Raw genomic sequence first — 21,545 nt, 5'->3', positions numbered from 1 at the left:
TGGAGATTCTTTTTCCATCTGGCAAATTGGACTTTTTAAGGCATTCTTCTGCTCATTGCCTTTTTGAGCCTCTTTTGCCATTTGAGTTGGACTATTTTTTAAGGTATTATTTTCCTCAGTGAGGCTGTTGACTCTCTTTTCAAAATTTTCTTGCATTGTTCTCATTTCTCTTCCCAATTTTTCCTCCACTTCTCTTATTTCTTTCTTAAGGTCCTCTATGGCCTGTAACCAGCTCATATTTTTCTTTGAAGCTTTTGGTGCAGGAGTTCTGACTTCACTGTCTTCCTCCTGTTCCATGCTTTGATCTTTTTTGTTGCCAAAACAGGAATGTAAAGTTGGGGTGCTCTGTTTATTTTGCTTCCTTTACCTGCTCATGTCGCCTCTCAGTCACTTGACCCTTGGGCTTTTTGCCACAGTAGGAATCTGCCAACAGACAGTGGAGCTTCGTCCCAAATGCTGGGGTTTTCTCAGCTGCCGGAGGTATTAGTTGGGTGCCCTCTCTGAAGCCTCCACATGCTCTGGCAAGCTGGTCACAAACCCCAGGACCTCCACCCTAGACTGCAATCCAGATCCAAGCAGGTTAAAGCAAGAGCATTTACTCCTCAGACTAGTCGCTTGGTCCCCCTACACTCTGCAGGCCAGGAGCTGAAGCTGCCACATATGACTACAGCACCTCAGATACTTCTTGCCCTGGGGGCAAAGGCTGACACACTCCCAACTACTGGATCCCAAAGTCCACACTGCACTTATCTTCCAATTTGTCCTTAGCATCTATGGGTTGATAATTCTGGAAACCACCACAGCTACCAGTGATCTGAAGTCCCTCCAGCCGGTAGTTGGTCAGGCCCACCCTGGGGCTAAAACCTCTGGTTCCCGTGGGGTTGGGGTTGGCTCCCAGAGTGCTGCGCTGGCCAATTCCTGCCGGCCTGCCCTCCGCGGGAGGTTAGCTTCTCTGTGTCATTTTGTGGGTTCTGTAGCTCCAAAGTTTGTTCAGAGTCCCCTTTTACATGAACTGGGGGAGGTGGAAGCCGAAGCCTGTTTCTACTGTGCCATCTTGACTCCTCCCCAACCTTGTACTTTTTAATCCCTATTTTAAAACTGAGGAAAACTGAGGCAAAAAGAGGGCACGTTATTTGCCCAGGGTCACACAGAAAGTGTCTAAGGTCACTTCTGAACTTGTGTTCCTGACTCTAGGCCTAACACTACATATATCCAGTAGCGGGCCCATATTCACAGTTTTATCAGCCAACTAATACTTATTAGACCTTTGCTCTTCAAACGTACAGCTTTTGAGGACACAGTAGAGTGTCAGTCAGCAAGCATTTATTAAGCACTTAATAAATTCTAGGCACTGTGCTGCATGCTGGAGGTACAAAGAAAGGCAAAAAAAGAATCCCTACCCTGAAGGAGCTTACATTCCAATGGTAGAAAAACCTGTGTGTGTGTGTGTGTGTGTGTATATACATAGAATTGATGAAAGAAACTATTAGAGGGGAAGGCATTTGGAGGGAGCATCCTGCAGAAGGTACAATTTGCACTGAGCCTTGAAGGAAGCCAGGGAAACTATGAGGTGAAGAGGGAGAGCATTCTAGGATGGGGGGAGTCTGAGGAAGAGGGACGGGGATGACAGCCATTGCAAAGACACAGAGATGGATGATGTAATGTCATGTGGGAAGAACAACAAATAAGTCAGTGTGACTGGATATAAGACATTGTGGAAAGCAGTAAAATGTAAGAGGTCAGGTTGTAAAAAGCCTTAAATGCCAAACAAGGGACTTGATATTTCATCCTGGAGGTAAAGGAGACTCCTTGGAATTTAATGAGTAGGGAAAATCACAAGATTAGTTATTCATCAAGCATTTATTAAGAACTTACTATGTGCTAGGGACTGGGCTAACTGGTCAGAGCTATATTTTAGGAAAATCTTCTATGTCTCTTATGGAAAATCACCTTGAAAGTTAAGTGGAAGGTGGATTGGAGTCAAATGGGACAAGTGGCAGGAAGATAAATGAGAAGGCTACTGTCACAGTCTAGGAGACGTGATGAGGGTCTATATTAGAATGGTGGCTACGTGAATGGAAGGAGGGGAATCTATGCGGGAGATGTTATGAAGGGAGAAACACAGTATATTAAGTATCTTTAAATCTTTTTTTTATGATTTATCATCATAAGAACCATCATTTATCATCCCATGCTAAAAGGTAGTACATTATGTAAAACTATTTGCTGCTAAACTACAGAACTGTCTTATGGTTGGTTTGTTGTTGTTCAGTCATGTTTGACTCTTCATGACTCCATTTGGGATTTTCTTGGCAGAGATACTAGAGTGGTTTGCCATTTCCTTCTCCAGCTCATTTTACAGAGGAGGAATGGAGGCAAACAGTGTTAAGTGACCTATCCAAGGTTACACAGCTAATAAGTGTCTGAGGCCAGATTTGAATTCAGGAAGATGAGTCTTCCTGACTCTAGGCTTGGCACTCTATCCACTGTACCAACTAGTTGCCAGTTGGTAGGGTTTATACTAATGTATCTAGGAATGTTTGTCTCTAAATTCTGTATCTGAACTGTTTGGTATCCCTAGGACAATTCCTATAGAGGCTACTAAGGTGTACAGAACTATTTGCACCTAAACTGCACATCTATCCTTATGGAATGGGCTCTCTTTTTCTTACTATTAGATTGCCAGTAGCTTATACTTTCATCAATTTGTATAATCTTCATAGCTAATTGTGCTGTCTGATAAGCTCTTTGCTTTCAATTTCTTAGCTTTTCTTTTTTGTTTTATGTCTTTCTTGTTCAGAGGAGAGGTTTTTTAATGCAACTTACTCCCACAAATATATTCAATAACTTACTTTTACATAGGATGTACCCCCAATGCAAATAGTGTCAACTGGTTGCTTTTGATGACCTGTAGTATTAAAATTCACAGTTCCAGAAAGATTAATTTCCAGTGACTTGGGGAACTTTTGCCCTGAAAATAGAAATATTATCAACCAACAATTCCATTTTAAGAGGCACCTGCAATAGATAAAAGAGGAAAAAGAAAAAAAAAAAAAGCAACTCACCTATAATCCAGATTATTAAGCTTTTCTCTTGTAATACTTCTACCTGGCCAAAACTAACTTTGTATTCCAAATGGGTGATTGGACCTCTGAAAATACAAAGTATTTAAAAGTTATCATGTAAATAAGGCTACAAAAGTTGACAGAAAAATAAACCAAAAAATTTGATACTGATACTTAACATAAGGACAACTCAAGCTCAAATTACTAACTTGTTTGCCTTCCAACCTGGGTTTTGAGTTAGAGGTCCTCACTTTGAATTCTGGTTCACTCACTACCTTTGTGACATTGGGAATAGATTTCCTCATCTTTAAAATAATGGCATCAGACTAGATGACTATGCTCTTATGAATGGACATTAGGGCTTTAATGGTAAGCTGTAGGTGGCTAAATCATTGTTAGCTTGTTGAAATTATTAAAGTATCCACAGTCTCCCAAATATTTCATCCATTCTTTCATTGATTCTAAAAACAACTGGAAAACCTAATTATATAGGAATGATCAGAAAAACACATATGGATGATGAAAACTATGATATGACTCTACTTAGGTTATTTTGAGAAGAATGACATTTCATAATCAATTTAAAAATAGAAAATAGTGAGGAAGTAACCCTGAAACCTAATCAGCTTAACTCACCAGATTGTTATTTGACAGTAAGGCCAGACATGTAGATAAGGATATAGAGTAATTAGTAGAGGAAAGAGAACTCTCTGGAAACAGGTGTCTGCTATGGCTTATATTTTACTAGTAACTGGCATCCACAATAAAAAAAAAATCAATAAAAAAATTAAAGCTAAAAATATAACTTTGTGCTGTTTGTCATTTTTATCAGGGACTTAGATAAAAGCATACTTTCTATTAAATTTGAAGACACAAAATCGGTAGTGATAAATAACACATTTGGATCAGAAAATCAGGATTCAAAAGTCTAGAACATCTAGATCTAGTGAACTAAATCTAGCAAGATGACAGTCAATAGAGATAAATATAAAGTCTTGCATTTGAGTACAAAAAGATCAACTTTGCAAGCATCAGATGTGGAAGACATGATTATAGAGCAATTGTTCTGAAAAAGATCTGGGTAGCTTAGTGGACTCAAGCTCAATATAAGTCAGCATGAGACACACCTGTTATTAAAACTAACATTGCTGGCAGCATTGAGTGTTATTGGGATGTGAGAATCCCACTATACTCTGCCTTTGTCAGACCTCAACTGGATTATTGGGTTATTTCTAGGAGGCACAGTTTACAGGGACATTGATATACTAGAGAGATTCCAAAGAAGGGCAGTCAGGATGGCGAAGGGCTTTGAATTCATGACATATGAAGATCAGTTGAAGGAAGTAAGGACGTTTAGTCATAAGAGAAGACATGGGAGGATACAAGAGCTCCCCTCCCTTCAAGGCCTTTAAAGGATGTTCTGTGAAGGAGGAACTGGATTTGATTTTTTTTGTTCCCAGAGAGTAGAACTAGGAGCAAGGAGTAGAACTTGCAAGGAGGCCAAACTTCCTGTCAATCAGAGGTGTCTAACAGTGGAATGGGCAACTTGGATAGGTGGTGGGTTCCCTCTTTTTGGAGGTCTTCAGAGACTGGGTTGGATATGTAATAATACGGGCTTCTTTTGGGTATGGTTTGGATTAGATGGGCTACTAGAGTCACTTACAACTCTCAAAATCTGTGATTCTGTGATTTTACAATTATAGTTTAAGAACCAACATCATGAGCTTAGCATAAAATCCTTACCAGCCTTAAGAAATACTCTGCAAAAATGGAGAAACGATGTCAATAAATTTTTCCTACCTGTTATAAAAAGGTATATGAGCTTCACAGTACTCAAAGCAATTTTTCACACTTTCATGAAGTTTTAAATGGATATTTATTTTTAACTGTGAATCTTCTTCTTTCAGTTGGTAAAATCCCAAAATTGGTGGGACAGGCACCTAAAAACAAACATGTCAAAAATTAAATAATTTTCAGCTACTAGATGTAAAATATTCATTGATAAAATCCACCCATTAATTATAGTATTGTCATGGTTCATGGTTGTCCTTTGTTTTTGAAGAGGATCAAAATGATATCACTATGTTGGAGTCAAGCATGTCCAACTGTGGCTGATCAGACCAATACAAGCTTTGAAGGCTCTGCCACAGGTTGTGAACATTTAGAGTGGAGATGTGATTTGCCCATCTCATATTTCTTTTGAGGTACTACAATTCTGCTTTGCTCCTAAGAGTATGGGGCCTCCTTTGATGGGGGCATGCCATGCTGGGTGGTACTTTGCCAGCATCACCCATGTCACACAATTAATTCCAAAGTTCTTCAGAGAGACCTTGAAAGTGTCCTTGTATCACTTTTTCTGACCTCCATGCAAGCACCTTCTTTGAGTGAGTTTTCCATAAAATAGTCTTAGGCAAACATATATTTAGCATTTGAACAATGTGGCCAGTCCCTCAGAGTTTCACTCCCTACAGAAGAATCTGAATGTTTGGCAGTTTAGCTGGGGAAAAGAACTCAGTGTCCACTAGCTTATCTTGTCAGGTGATCTTCAGAATCTTCCTAAGACAATTCAAATGGAAATGATTTAAGTTTCTTGGCTTAGTGCTGGTATACTGACCAGGTTTCACAGGCATACAACAATGAGATCAGCACAATGGCTCTGTAAACCTTCAGTCTGGTAGGCAGCCTAATGCCTCTTCCTTTGTAGCTTCCCCAAAACTGAGGTAGCTCTGGCAATGTGAGAGTCAACCTCATTGTCTACGTGGGCATCCCTGGAAAGCATATGGCCAAGTGAACTTATCCATAGTATCAAAATTCCTCCTTTGGCTGTGACTGATGGTTCAATGTGTGGATGATGTGCTGCTGGATAGTGAACATGGTTTTTTTTTTTGGTGTTAAGTGTTAAGCAGAAGCAGTAAAGAATTGATCAAAACTTTGTGGTATCTCAGCTTCAGAGTCTGCATTGAATGCACAATCATCTGTGAACAAAAAAATCACCCACTAACTCTCCCTCCACATTATTCTTGGCTTTTAGCCTTTTCAAATTAAATAATTTACCATCAGTGCAGTAATTGATGTTGAGGCTGTGTTTATCCTTGTTGAAGGTGTTGAATATGTCTATGACATTGATGAACAGGGTATCTGCTCTGAGTTATTTCACAGGCATGGACTTGCATCAACGGGTCCATATCTTACAAATTTCTTTTCCTATCCTCAGTACATAACACAATATCTTATGCAGAATATTTGTTAAAAGACTTCTAGTAAAAAAAAAAAAAAGAAAGATTTCTGGTGCCAACATGGTGGAGTGAGGAAGGAACCCTCTGAACGCCTCCCAAATTCCCCTCCAAACAACTAGAAAACTGCAAATTCATCTAAGAGCAGGTAAGCAGCTTACCAGCACTGATGGAAGGATCTGTCTCACTGGGATAGGAGGGGAGCAAGGCCCCAAAACAGCATCAGTGAACCTCATAGCAGGGTGGCCTGTAGTAAGGCTCCAAGCCTGGGGCAATCTATCAGCCAGGCTCCAGATGCCTGCAAACCAGCAACCCCCTAGGCAAGTGAGCAGTCTGTGCAGCAAGTAAGGACCCAACCCGGCACCAGCCAACAGCCAGGCCTTAACCCCATTGCTTACTAGTAGTGAACCCCTATCCGGGTAGACCAGCAACAAGATCCCTTTTCCAGACCCAGCCGCCAGAAAGACCCTGTTACCACAGCAACTCAGCAAAGCCCCATCCCTGGAGTAGGCCAGATAAACCCACAATCCAGGGGAGGTCAACAGGGAGGCCCCATTCCCCCAGTAGAAGGGAAGCCTATCCTCCAGAGGAAGCAAACAACTAAGCCCTGAAGCCCAGTGAAAGCCAGTAGTTACACCCAGAGCCCCATCAAAAAAACTTGGAACAATGTTGGACCAGAGCCTAACTCTCACACAGAAATAACAAGTCTCAAAAAAAAAAAAGGCAGAAAAATGAGCAAAAAACAAAAGTAAAAGCTCGACTACAGAAAGTTACTATGGTGATATGGAGGCTCAAAGCATAAACTTAGAAAAAGATAATAATGTCAAATGGCTGCATGTGAAGCCTCAAAGAAAAATGTAATTTAGTCTCAATCCCCAAAAGAATTCCTGGAAAAATTTAAAAAGAATTTTGAAAAGAAACTAGAGAAGTAGAAGAAAAATTGGCAAAAGAAATGAGAGTAATGAAAGAGAATCATGGAAAAAATAACAGTCAATAACATGGGAAAATATATACAAAAATTTACTGAGGAAATTAATCCCCTAAAAAATAGAATTGGCCGAATGTAAAAGAAAGAACAAGAACTCACTTAATAAAATAATTCCTTAAAAATTACAATGTAACAAGTGGAAAATAATGACTCTATCAGACATCAAGTTACAATAAAAGAAAATTTAAAAAGTAAAAAAATAGAAGAAAATGTGAAATTTCTCAATGGAAAAACAAGTGAGTTAGAAAATAGATCCAGAAGAGAACCTAAGGATTAATAGACTACCTGAAAGTCATAATTAAAAAAAAAAAGGTATCATATACAACAACTTTCAAGAAATTATCAAAGAAGGCGTGGGTGGCTCCAGCTTCCACCTTCCCCAATTCATGTAAAAGGGGCCTCTGAACAAACTTTGGAGCTACAGAACCCACAAAATGACACGGAGAAGCTAACCTCCCACTGAGGACAGCACGGCAGGCCGGCAGGAATCAGCCAGCAGAGCGCTCTGGGAGCTGAGCGCAGGCCTGCGTGAGCCAGAGGTTTGAGCCCCAGGGAGGGCCTGACCAACTACCGGCTGGAGGGACTCCAGATCACCAGCAGCTGAAGCCATTTCCAGGATTTTCAACACATAGATGCGAAGGACAAAGTGAGAGGTCAGTGCACTGGGGCTTTGGGACCAGTAGTCAGGAGGGCGTCACAAAAGCCACTGAGATGCCTCAGCTCAGCTGGCACCACATGGCACCTTCAGCTCCTGGCCTGCAGAGTGTAAGGGGACCAAGCACCAGTCTGAGGGGTAACTACTCTTCCTTTAACCTGCTTGGATCTGGATTGCAGTCTAGGGTGGAGGTCCTGGGGTGTGCAACTAGCTTGCCAGAGTGTGTGGAGGCTTCAGAGAGGGCACCCAACTAATGACTCTGGCAGCTAAAAAAACCCCAGCATTTGGAAAGGAAGCTCACATGGCTGGTGGCAGAGTCCTACTATTGCAAAAAGCCCAAAAGTCAAGTAATTGAGTGGCAACATGATAAGGCAAAGGAAGCAAAGCAAACAGAAAAATTGAACATTAGACTCCAATTTTGGGGACAAAAAGGTTCAAAGCATGGAACAGGACGAAGAGAGTGAAGTCAGAACTCCTGCACCAAAAGCTTCAAAGGAAAATACGAGTCGGTTACAGGCCATAGCAGACCTTAAGAAGCAGATAAGAGAAGTGGAGGAAAAATTGGGAAGAGAAATGAGAACAATGCAAGAAAATTATGAAAACAGAGCCAACAGCCTGATTGCGGAAAATAACACCTTAAAAAACAGACTAATTCAAATGGCAAAAGAGGATCAAAAAGGCAATGAGGAGAGGAATGCCTTAATAAGCCAAATTTGCCAGATGGAAAAAGAATCTCAAAAGCTCAATGAGGAGAATCATTCCCTCACATTTAGAATGGAGCAAATGGAAGCTAGTGACTTGATGAGAAATCAAGATGCTGTTAAACAGATCCAAACAAATGAAAGAATAGAAGGCAATGTGAAATATCTCATGGGAAAAACCACTGACCTGGAAAATAGATCCAGGAGAGATAATTTAAAAATTATTGGACTACCTGAAAGCCATGATCAAAGAAAGAACCTAGAAATCATCCTCCAAGAAATTCTCAAGGAAAACTGCCCTGATGTTTTAGAAACAGAAGGCAAAACACAGGTTGAAAGAATCCACTGCTCACCTCCTGAAAAAGATCCCCAAAAGAAAACTCCTAATAATATTATAGCCAGGTTCCGGAGTTCCCAGATCAAGAAGAGAATATTACAAGCAGCCAGGAAGAAACAATTTGAATATTGTGGAAACACAATCAGGATAACCCAGGATCTGGCAGCTTCTATACTGAGGGATCAGAGGGCTTGGAATATGATATTCCAGAGGTCAAAGGAGCTGGGATTAAAACCAAGAATCACCTACCCAGCCAAACTGAGTATCATGTTTCAAGGGAAAATATGTTCATTCAGTCTAATAGAGGACTTTCAAGCATTCTTGATGAAAAAACCAGAGTTGAACAGAAAATTTGACATTCAGATACAAGAAGCAAGAGAAGCATGAGAAGGTAAACAGGGAAAAGAAATCATAAGGAACTTATCAAAGTTGAACTATTTACATTCCTACATGGAAAAACTATAATTGTAACTGATGAAACTTTTCTCAGCATGAAAACAGTTGAAGGGAACAGAAATATATATATTTATAGTCTTTACCAGAGGGTATATAAGCTTATGATTGCATATGTGAATGTGTATATATATATATATATATGTGTGTGTGTATATATATATATATATATGTGTGTGTGTGTGTGTGTATATATATATATTTACAGGTATACATAGATAGAGGGCACAGGACCAATCTAACAGGACGGGACGATACTTAAAAGGTGAAATTAAGAGGTAAGAGAGGAATATAATGAGAGAAGATTGGAAGAGACAGAATGGGGCAAACTATCTCATATTGAAGAGGCATGGATAATGGGTACAATGGAGGGGAAGAACAGGAAGGCATAAGGGAATGGGTCAACCTAATACTCATTGAATTTGGCTCAGGGAGGGACTGATATACACTAAATAGGATATTTCACCCTACAGGAGAGTAGGGGGGAAGGGGATGACAGAGGGGATGCTGGAAGGTAGGGCAGGCTGTGGGGGAGGGAAGTTGGAAGCACCCACTATTGAAAAGGGACAGGATCAAATTACAGAATAGACCAAATGAGAGATGGGATAGGAGGGAGAGAAATATAATCAGTCTTCTACAATTGATCTACTAAGTTAATGTTTTGCATTAGCTACAAATGTACAACCTATATTGAATTGCTTATCTTCCCAGTAAGGGTGTGTGACAAGAGAGGAAAGGAATGAATCTGGAATTCAAAGTTTTAAAACCAAATGTTTAAAAAAGAATATATATATATATATGTATATGTATACTATTATTAATACTATTTTACATGTAATTCAGAAATAAGAAGAGGGGATATCTTGAGGGATCACTATTTTGGGGAGGTGGGTAAGGGAAAAACCGGGAGAAAATTTGTGACCCAAAATTTGGCAGAAATGAATGAAGTAAACCAGAAGTTAATAAAGCATTTGGGAAAAAAAAGAAATTATTAAAGAAGACTGCTCAAATGTACCAGAGGGCAAAATAGAAATAGAAAGAATCCACTGATCACTGCCTGAAAGAGATCCCAAAATGAAAACTTCCAGGAATATTATAGCCAAATTCCAGAATTTACAGATCAAGAAGAAAGTATTGCAAGCAGCCTTCCCCCCGTCCCCCGCCCAAAAAAAAACCAGAAAGAAAGAAAAAGAAAAATACCATGGAGCTACAGTTAGGATTACATAGAATTTGCAGCTTCCACATTAAAGAACTGAAAGGACTGCAATATGATATACTAGAAGGCAAAGGAGTTATGATTACAACCACGAATCAGCAACCCAGCAAAATCGAATACAATTTTTCAGGGAAAAAAAATTGACAGTTATTTAAATAGAGGACTTTCAAGCATTTCTAATTAAAAGACCAGAGCTAAATAAGAATTTGACCTCCAAATACAAAACTCAAGGGAAACATAAAAAGGTTAAAAAAAAAAGATAAAAACATAAATTCAATAAGCTTAGCTGTTTATATTTCTATAAAGACAATATTTGTAATTCTTAACTTTATTAGAAGGAGTATATGTAGACAAAAGGCATACATAAGGTGACTGATGGAATGATACTCCAAATCAAAAAATAAAGGGGTGAGAAAGAAAGTTTGCACTGGAAAAAGGAGGAGTGAGACTGAATGGGGCAAATTATTGTGTGTCCTTTGTTTTCTTTTTTTTTTTCAAATGCTTTATTAACTTCTGATTTACATCATTTCCACCAGATTTTGAGTTACAAATTTTCTCTCCGTTTTTCCCCTACCCACTGCCCCAAAATAGCAGTCCCACAGGATATCCCCTCCTCCAATCTGCTCTCTCCCGTATTTTCTCCCATACCTGTTTTGACTTTTCCAGTGGATCTCTATGCCCCCGTGCCTGTATATCTTATTTCCCAATTATATGTAAAATAGTATTGATAATAATATACATATATTTATACACACACACACATATATACATAATAGAATATTTGATTTTAAAACAGGATTCCAGATTCATTCCCTTCCTCTCTTGTCACCCACCCTTACCGGGAAGATAAGCAGTTCAGTATAGGTTGTACATGTGTAGCTAATGCAAAACAATAACATAGTAGATATATTATAAAAGACTGACTATATTTCCCTCCCTCCTATCCCACCTCCCACTTGTTCTATTGTCTACTTTGATCCTGTCCCTTTTCAAAAGTAGGTGCTTCCAAATTCCCTCCCCCCAGCCTGCCCTCCCTTCTATCATTCCCCTCTCACCCACTTCCCCCCCCCACTCTCCTACAGGGTGAGATACCCTATTCAGTATGTATTTCATTGCCTCCTCAAGCCAAATTCAATAGGAATAAGGTTGACCCATTCCCTTTTGCCTTCCTATTCTTCCCCTCCATTGTAACCATTTCCCCTTGCCTCTTCTGTATGACATAATTGGCCCCATTCTGTCTCTCCCCATCTCCTCTCATTATATTCTTCTCTCACCTCTTAATTTCACCTTTTAAGTATCATCCCTTCCTGTTAAATTGGTCCTGTGCCCTCTATCTATGTATACCTGTAAACATATATACACACATTCACATATGTATTCATATGCCCATATACCCTCATATATAGACACACACATATACATACATACATACATACATACATACATATATATATATTACTATTCCCTTTACCACTAAGAAAAGTTTCATAAGTTACAATTGTTGTTTTTCCATGCAGGAATGTAAATAGTTCAACTTTGATAAGTTCCTTATGATTTCTTTTCCCTGTTTAACTTCTCATGCTTCTCTTGCTTCTTGTATCTGAATGTCAAATTTTCTGTTCAACTCTGGTTTTTTCAGCAAGAATGCGTCAAAGTCCTCTATTACACTGAATGACAATATTTTCCCCTGAAACATGATACTCAGTTTTGCTGGGTAGGTGACTCTTGGTTTTAATCCCAGCTCCTTTGCCCTCCAGAATATCATATTCCAAGCCCTTCAATGCCTCAGTGTAGAAGCTGCCAGATCCTGGGTTATTCTGAATGTGTTTCCACAATATTCAAATTGTTTCTTCCTGGCTGCTTGTAATATTCTCTCCTTAATCTGGGAATTTCGAAACCTGGCTAGAATATTCCTAGGAGTTTTCTTTTTGGGATCTTTTTCAGCAGGTGATCGGTAGATTCTTTCAACCTCGATTTTGCCCTCTGATTCTAAAACATCAGGGAAGTTTTCTTTGAGAACTTTCTGGAGGATGATTTCTAGTTTCTTACTTTGATCATGGCTTTCAGGTAGTCCAATAATTTTTAAATTATCTCTCCTGGATCTATATTCCAGGTCAGTGGTTTTTCCCATGAGATATTTCACATTGCCTTCTATTCTTTCATTTGTTTGGATCTGTTTAACAGCATCTTGATTTCTCATCAAGTCATTAGCTTCCATTTGCTCCAGTCTAATTCTGAAGCCATGATTCTCCTCAGTGAGCTTTTGAGATTCTTTTTCCATCTGGCAAATTCAGCTTTTTAAGGCATTCTTCTCCTCATTGCCTTTTTGAGCCTCTTTTGCCATTTGAGCCAGTCTGTTTTTTAAAGTGTTATTTTCCTCAGTCAGGCTATTGACTCTCATTTCATAATTTTCTTGCATTGTTCTCATTTCTCTTCCCAATTTTTCCTCCACTTCTCTTATCTGCTTCTTAAGGTCCTCTATGGCCTGTAACCAGCTTGTATTTTCCTTTGAAGCTTTTGGTGCAGGAGTTCTGACTTCACTGTCTTCCTCCTGTTCCATGCTTTGATCCTTTTTGTCCCTAAAATAGGAATGTAATGTTGGAATCTTCTTTCTGCTTTGTTTCCTTTGCCTGGTCATGTCTCCCCTCAGTCACTAGACCCCTGGGCTTTTTGCCACAGTAGGACTCTGACACCAGACAGGGGAGCTTTCATCCCAAATGCTGGGGTTTTCTCAGTTGCTAGAGGTATTACATGGGTGCCCTCTCTGAGGTCTCCACACACTCTGGCAAGCTGGTTGCACACCCCAGGACCTCCACCCTAGACTGCAATACAGATCCAAGCAGGTTAAAGCAATAGCGATTACCCCTCAGACTGGTGCTTGGTCCCCCTACACTCTGTAGGCCAGGAGCTGAAGCTGCCACGTGGCCCTGGCTGGCTCAGCAGCTTCTCGCCCCGGGGGTAAAAGCCATGCACTCCCACTTACTGGTCCCAAAGTCCAGACTACACTGACCTCTCACTTTTGTCCTTCACATCTGTGTGTTGATAAATCTGGAAACGGCCACAGCTGCTGCTGATCTAGAGTCCCTCTGGCCGGGTGCTGGTCAGGCCCGCTCTGGGGCTAAAGCCTCGGCTTGGGGTTGGGCTTGGCTCCCAGAACGCTGCGCTGGATTCCTGCTGGCCTGTCCTCAACGGGAGGTTAGATTCTCTGTGTCATTTTGTGGGTTCTGCAGCTACAAATTTTGTTTAGAGTGCCCTTTTTACATGGATTGGGGAAGGTGGAAGCCCGAGCCGCTGGAAGGTCGTGCTTCTACTCTGCCATCTTGGCTCCGCCCCTGGATTCGTGTCCTTTGTTTTCAAATAGGACCAGGGATAAATTATACCATATAAAAGACGCATGAAAAATGTATTATAATGGAGGGCAATACAGCAGGGTGGTGGGCAAAACTTAAACCTTACTCTATTCAAAATTGGCTCAAAGAAGGAATAACATACACATTCAGTTGGACACAGAAATCAGTCTTACCCTATACAAAAGTAAAAAGGGACAGAGATAATAGAAGGGGGGTGGGGGGCTGATAAAAGGGAGGTTAGAAGATTGGGGAAGGCAGTAATCAGAAGCAAAATGTTTGTGAGGAAGGAAAGTGTGAGTGGTGAGAGACAGAGGGATAAACCAGAGAAAAATAGCATGGAGGAAAATACACAATTAGTTATCATAACTATAAATGTGAATAGGATGAACTCAGTGATAAAATGGAAGCAGATTAGTAGAATAGATTAGAAGTAGAATAGATTAAATAATTACAGATTTATTTATTTATAGATTAAAAAAGCAGAATCCTACAACATAGTGTTTATAAGAAATATATTTGAAGAGAGACACACACAGGGTAAAGGTAAGGGGTTAGAGCAGAACAGAAAGCAGGGATAACAAGAATGATCTCAGACAAAGCAAAAGCAAAAATAGATCTAATTAAAAGAGATAAAGAAAGAAACTATATCTTACTGAAAGGTACCATAGACAATTAAGTCATATCAACACTAAACATATATACACAAAGTGGTATAGCATCTAAATTTTTGGAGGAGAAGCCGAGCAAGTTACAGGAAGAATTAGATAATAAAAGTATACTAGTGGGTGACCTCAACTTTCCCCTCTCAGAACCAGATAAATCAACCAAAAAATAAACAAGAAAGAAGGGAGAAAACTGAATGGGGATAGAAAGGAACATACCTTTTTCTCAACATTATATGGCACCTACATAAAAACTGAGCATAAGTTAGATCATTAAAAGCCTTACAACCAAATGCAGAAAAGCAGAAATAAGCAAATTTATCTCTTTTAGATCATAATGCAATGAAAATTACATTCTAAAATGAACAATGCGGGGGAGGCTAGGTGGCACAGTGAATAGAGCACCGGCCCTGGAGTCAGGAGGACCTGAGTTCAAATCCGACCTCAGACACTTGACACACTAGTGTAATGGAAATGTAAATTTTAAAGATCTTCCCTGCCCCTAGGCTAATGTGCACCTGAAGCCTGGGGTGGGAGGCTTGTTTTTCAGTAGATACTTCTTGATTGGCCAGTGAGTCAATAAGGTTGTTACATTCTCTGAGCCAGGAGAAGGCTATATAAGCCCTGATGTGTAGCTTTGTTTTGGGACTCACTTTGTGAAGTGTTCTGTGATTTGATCTGAATTCTGGAAAGCCGTTGTTGAGAGTCCCCCAGCTTTGAAAAACCCAGAATGTGGAAACCCAGATGTTGACTGGGTATGGATGTAATGGTTGGACAGTTTGGAAATCTGTCTACTTGATGTTTCTGTCTTGATAATTATGCCTGTATACTTTGAGGTTCAGGGTGCTGACCTTTTCTCCTGAACAAGGTAAACGATATATGTCTGACTGATTAAAGTAAGCTTGTTAACCCATTTTGAGTTGCTTTCCTTTAACAAAGCAGATCCAAGAACCTGTGGTAGCTGCAAACCCTGAGGACGCTTGGGGTGCTTGCTGCTACAACTAGCCATGTGACCTTGGGCCAGTCACTTAACCCCAATTGCCCTACCTTCCTCCTCCAAAATGCAAAAAAAAAAAAAGACCCAACAACAACAAAAAAAATGAACAATGGAAAGAAGGATTAAAATTTAATTAGAAATTAAATAATCTAATCCTAAAAAAACAAGTAGGGCAAAGAACAAATCATAGAAATAATCCATAATTTCATTAAAGAAAATAACAAGACAACATACCAAAATTTAGGGGATGCAGTCAAAGCAGTAGTTATGGGAAATTTTATATCTCTAATTGCTCACATCAATAAAATAGAGGAAAAGCATAACAATTAATTGGGCATTCAACTGAAAAAAAAAAAACTAGAAAAGGAAAAGATCTGGGAGGAGAGCCAAGATGGCAGAGTAGAGGCAGGAACTTGGCGTGAGCTCCCACTCCAACCACCTCCAATATGACTCTAAACAAATTTTAGAGCTACAGAACCCACAAAGTGACAGAGAGAAACAAATCTCCCACTGAAGGCAGGCTGGCAGGCCAAAAGGAAGGGTCTATTGCACCAAGCTGGGAGCCAAGCGCAGTACCACGTGAGCCGTGCAAGTCTGAGACCTGCGGCCCAGACTGACCAGAGCAGAGTTCAGGAGAGTGAATCATTGGCAGCTATGGCAGTTTCCAGACTTTTCAACCATAAATGCCAAAGAGAAAGTAAAAGGTCTTAGGGGAATTCTGTTTGGAAGCTGGTGACAAAAGAGCATGGTCTGGTCCCTGCCCCCACAATGGCAGAGGTGGTGAAGGTGCAGTGGCTGCAGCTGCGGCCGCATGGCTGCTTCCGGAACTTCTGGACTGCAGACTGTAGGGGGAGCAAGTGACGATTCAGAAGGTAACTGCTCTTGCTTTGACCAGCATGGATCTGGAAAATAGTCTTGGGTGGTGGTTCTAGGGTGTGTGGCCAGTGTGCCAGAACTTAGGGTGTCTGTAGATAGGGCACCCTCCTTACAGCTTTGACATCTGTGAAAACCCCAGTGATTTGGGACAAAGCTCTCTCCACTCTGGAAGCAGAGTGGCAAAGAGCTCAAAAGTCAAGTAATTGGCTGGCAAGATGAGCAAACAGAGGAAGCACAATCAGACCATAGAATCCCTTTTTGGGGGACAAAAAGAATCAAATCATGGAATCAGAAGAAGACAATGAAATCAAAACTCTTGCATCCAAAGCTTCCAAAAACAATATGAACTGATTACAGGCCACGGAGGAGCTCAAGAAGGATTTTGAAACTCAAGAAAGAGAAGGGGAGGAAAATTGGGAAGAGAAATGGGAATGATTCAAGAAAATCATGAAAAGCAAGTCAACAGCCTGCTAAAGGAGACCCCCAAAATACTGAAGAAAATAACACCTTAAAAAGAAACTAACGGAGGGCAAGTCTTCCCACCAACCACAAGGTCCACTACCAGGCCTATCACCAAAGGGCTGGGACTGGAAAGAGCAAGGTAAGAAGCAAATACAGGGGCCCCTGTCCTGGACAGCAAACACTCCTGGGGCTACCACTTCATAGCCCAGAATTTTTTTTAAAAAGCCCCTTTCAGGACCTCCAAAGACTAGGATGACAGAGTGAAGCTCACTTGCTCCAAACCCCCCCTCTGACCCTGAAATCATAGTAACTCTTGCCCCAGGGCAAAACCCTCTACAGTAAAGGCTTGGGATCCTAGAGGAAGGGCATGGCTAGGACCCTGCCTCAAAATGGGTACAAAGCAGACTACAAGGACAAAGACTCTGGAGTCCTACTATCCTCAGAGGGAGACAATGTGGACCCACACCCAAAGCTGAAACTTCAACAGGGAATGGGTCCCGAGCACAGAAAGCTCTCCTAGATGAGAGCAAAAGGAACTTTGGAAACAAAATGATAGAGATAGAAGACAAAATGAATAATTCTCTCAAAACCAAAATAGCAGAATTAGAAAAACATTATAATGAAGAAAACATCTCTCTAAAAAGAAAAGTGTATGATATGGAAAAGGAGCTTCAAAAATTAACCAAGGAAAATGACTTGCTAAAAACTAGAATTAACCAAATGGAAACAAATAACTCTATGAGTAACCATTAATCAAGAAAACAACAAGAATGAAAAATTAGAAAAAGAGGTAAAATACCTCAAAGAAAAAATAAGTGACCCGCAAAACAGATCCAGGAGAGATAATCTGAGAATCATAGACCTACCAGAAAATTATGATGAAAAAATGAGCCTGGACAACATTGAACAAGAGCTTGTTAACGAAAACTGCCCTGAGATACTAGAACCTGAGGGTAAAATAGAAACTGAGAGAATCCACCAGACACCTGCTGAAAGAGATCCCAAACTGAAAAGTCCTCGAAATACTTCAAGCGGCCAGAAAGAAACGATTCAAATATCGAGGGTCCACAGTGAGGATTGCACAGGATTTGGCAGCCTCTACACTGAAAGATTGGAGGCAGTGGAATACAATTTTCCAGAAGGCAAAAGAGCTGAGGTTACAACCAATGATCACATACCCAGCGAGACTGAGCATATTCTTCCAGGCAAAGAGATGGTCATTCAATGATATAACAGAGTTCCAGACCTTCTTGATAAAAAAGCCAGAACTCAATGGAAAATTCAATCTCCAATTATGAGATGCAACAGTGACTTAGAAATGTAAACAAGGAGAACACACACACACTGCTACTTGATAAGAGCAAACTGGTTATAGACAAGTAGAGGGTGTGACTATAAAATACACAAAATGATGATTTAAAAAAATCTTATTAAGGGCCACAAAGGGACTGAAATGGAAGAAAGGGAATGGTTGAAGTGGAAAAGGGTAAATTATGCTGCACATAGAGGCATAAAAACTGTACAGCAGAGGAAAAAAAAGGGAGGGAGTTGGGAAGCATATGAGTTTTTCCCTCATTGGTTCTGATACAAGGAGGGAATAACAACCAGTTAAGCATAGGACTCTATGGAGAAGAAACACAAAAAAGTATCATTTTAGAGGGAAAGAGGGGAGGGAGAGGAGCTTCATATAATATTTGTTCCTGTCACTCTTGTTGCGAAGTAGAAATAGGATACTTCATTAAGTATAAAAATATCCTACACGCAGTAGGAGGGGGAAAGGGTTATGAAAGGGGGGTGGGAGTGGTTTGTAGAGAGGGAAGTAATAAGGGGAAAGGGTAGGAAAAGGGAGGGGGAATGAAAAGGGGACACTGAGGGAGGTGGTGGTCAAAAGGAAAACTATTAAGGGGGGAAGGGAGAAGGGAGGGAAAATATGAACATTAACAGGGGCAGAAATAGGATGGAGGGAAAGAAACAGATAACAATCATAACTGTAAATGTGAATGGAATGAACTCTCCCATAAAACAGAGATGGATAGCAGAATGGATTAGAAATCATAAACCTACAATATGCTTTTTACAAGAAACACACCTGAAACAGAGGGATACACACAAGGTAAAGGTAAAAGATTGGAATTAAATATATCATGCCTCAGCTAAAGTAAAAAAAGCAGGGGTAGCAATCCTTATCTCAGATAAAGCAAAAGCAAAAATTGACCTAATTAAAAGAGATAAGGAAGGAAACTATATCCTGTTAAAAGGCACCATCGAGAATGAAGCAATATCATTACTTAACATATATGCACCAAGTGGTATAGCATCCAAATTCCTAGAGAAGGTAAAGGAATTAGAGGAAGAAATAGATACCAAAACTATACTAGTGGGAGACCTTAATCTCCCCCTCTCTGAACTTGATAAATCCAACCTCAAAATAAACAAGAAAGAAGTTAAGGAGGTGAACAGGACTTTAAAGAAGACAGGTATGATAGATCTCTGGAGAAAACTGAATGGGGATAAAAAGGAATATACTTTCTTCTCAGTGGTTCATGGCACACACTCAAAAATTGATCATGTTCTAGGGCATAAAAACCTCACAATTCTATGCAGTAAGGCAGGAATATGAAATGCATCCTTCTCAGATCATGATGCAATAAAAATTATATGAAATAAAGGGCCAGGGAAAGACAGACTAAAAACTAATTGGAAATTAAACAATTTAATCCTAAAGAATGAGTGGGTCAAACAAGAAAATATAGAAACAATCAGTAATTTCATTCAAGAGAATGATAATAATGAGACAACATACATCTGGGGGATGCATTACAGGCAGTTCTTAGGGGAAGTTTTATATCCCTGAGGGTGTACGTGATTAAATTAGAGAAAAGGGAGCTCAACGAATTGGGCATGCAATTAAAAAACCTAGAAAAAGAACAAATTCAAAATCCCCAATTAAATACTAAATTAGAAATATTGAAGACAAAAGGAGAGATTAATAAAATTGAAATTAAGAAAACTATTGAATTAATAAATAAAACCAAGAGCTGGTTTTATGAAAAAACCAACAAAATTGATAGACCCTTAGTCAATATGATAAAAAAAAGAAAACCAAATTATGAGTATCAAAAATGAAAAGGGTGAATCTACCTCCAATGAAGAGGAAATCAAAACAATAATTAGGAATTATTTTTCCCAATTGTATGCACATAAATTTGACAATCTTAGGGAAATGGATGAATATTTACAAACATACAAGTTGCCCAGATTAACTGAAGAGGAAGTAAATTACTTAAATAATCCCATCTCAGAAAAAGAAATTGAATGGGCCATCAGTCAACTCCCTAGGAAAAAATCTCCAGGGCCAGATGGATTCACTAGTGAATTCTATCAAACATTTAAAGAACAATTGATTCCAATACTCTACAAACTATTTGGGAAAATTAGTGAAGAAGGACTCCTACCAAATTCTTTTTATGACACAAATATGGTACTGATACCTAAATCGGAAAGAGAAAAAACAGAGAAAGAAAATTATAGACCAATCTCCTTCATGAATATAGACGCAAAAATTCTAAATAAAATACTAGCAAAAAGACTATAGCAACTTATCTCAAGAATAATACACTTTGATCAGGTAAGATTTATTCCAGGAATGCAAGGATGGTTTAATATTAGGAAAACCATCAGTATAATTGATCATATCAACAATAAAGCTAGCAGAAACCACATAATCATCTCAATAGATGCAGAAAAGGCTTTTGACAAAATACAACATCAATTCCTATTAAAAACATTAGAAAGTATAGGAATAAATGGAGTTGTGAACTGATCCAGACTTTCTGGAGAGCAATCTGGAATTATGCCCAAAGGGCTATAAATACTTTCATACCCTTCGATCCAGCAATACCACTCCTAGGGTTACATCCCAAAGAGATCATAGAAATGAGAGAAAGACCTGTATGTACAAAAATATTTATAGCAGCTCTTTTTGTGGTAGCAAAGAATTGGAAATTAAGGGGTTGCCCATCAATTGGGGAATGGCTGAACAAGTTGTGCTATATGCATGTTATGGAATACTATTGTGCTATAAGAAATGAGGAGCAGACGGTCTTCATATTTACCTGGAAAGGCTTAAAAGAACTGATGCTGAGTGAGAAGAGTAGAACCAGGAGAAATTTGTACACAGACACAATGTATGTGTGATGACCAACTTTGATAGACTGGACTCTTCTCAGCAATGCAGTGATATAGGTCAATCCCAAAAGACTCATGATGGAGAGAAATATGTGCATCCAGAGAAAGAACTAGAAAGAACTAAGTTTATATCCAGGTGGAAGTAAAATACATGATCTTTTTTCTTCTCTTATTTGGTTTTATGTCCTCTTTACCATTTTTCATTCCAGCTGGTACAATCCGTCCTTATAACCTGACTAATGTGTAATGTGAAAGTATTTATAGATCCTATACTTGACTATAAGCTGCCATGGGGGGGGGGGGGGAGGGGAGGGAAGGGGACAAAACATGAAACTCAAGGAATTGTGGAATTGAATCCTGTA

The 21,545-nt window shown here is 39.6% G+C and overlaps 1 protein-coding gene across 6 annotated transcripts in view; it reads right to left on the bottom strand.

Annotated features, from left to right (window-relative positions):
- AP5M1 (adaptor related protein complex 5 subunit mu 1) overlaps positions 1-21,545 on the bottom strand; it is a 53,013-nt gene that overhangs the window by 14,797 nt on the left and 16,671 nt on the right. For 4 of the 6 annotated variants that reach the window (XM_069092268.1, XM_069092264.1, XM_069092269.1 and 1 more), the window contains 3 exons: positions 4,866-5,005; positions 3,066-3,151; positions 2,853-2,971 (listed from right to left, as the gene is read on the bottom strand). In XM_069092268.1, the coding sequence (XP_068948369.1) occupies positions 2,853-2,971; positions 3,066-3,151; positions 4,866-5,005 (345 nt within the window). The remainder of the gene's footprint in view (positions 1-2,852; positions 2,972-3,065; positions 3,152-4,865; positions 5,006-21,545) is intronic. The other 2 variants (XM_069092267.1, XR_011169064.1) reach the window with 2 other exon arrangements.

The sequence above is a fragment of the Petaurus breviceps genome, unplaced genomic scaffold (assembly GCF_028583685.1).
Source record: "Petaurus breviceps papuanus isolate PSGF00001 unplaced genomic scaffold, PetGlider_PUasm1.0 189, whole genome shotgun sequence".
NCBI lineage: Eukaryota > Metazoa > Chordata > Mammalia > Diprotodontia > Petauridae > Petaurus > Petaurus breviceps.
Note: the sequence above shows the minus strand (reverse complement) of the source record. Positions and strands in the feature narration are given on the sequence as shown.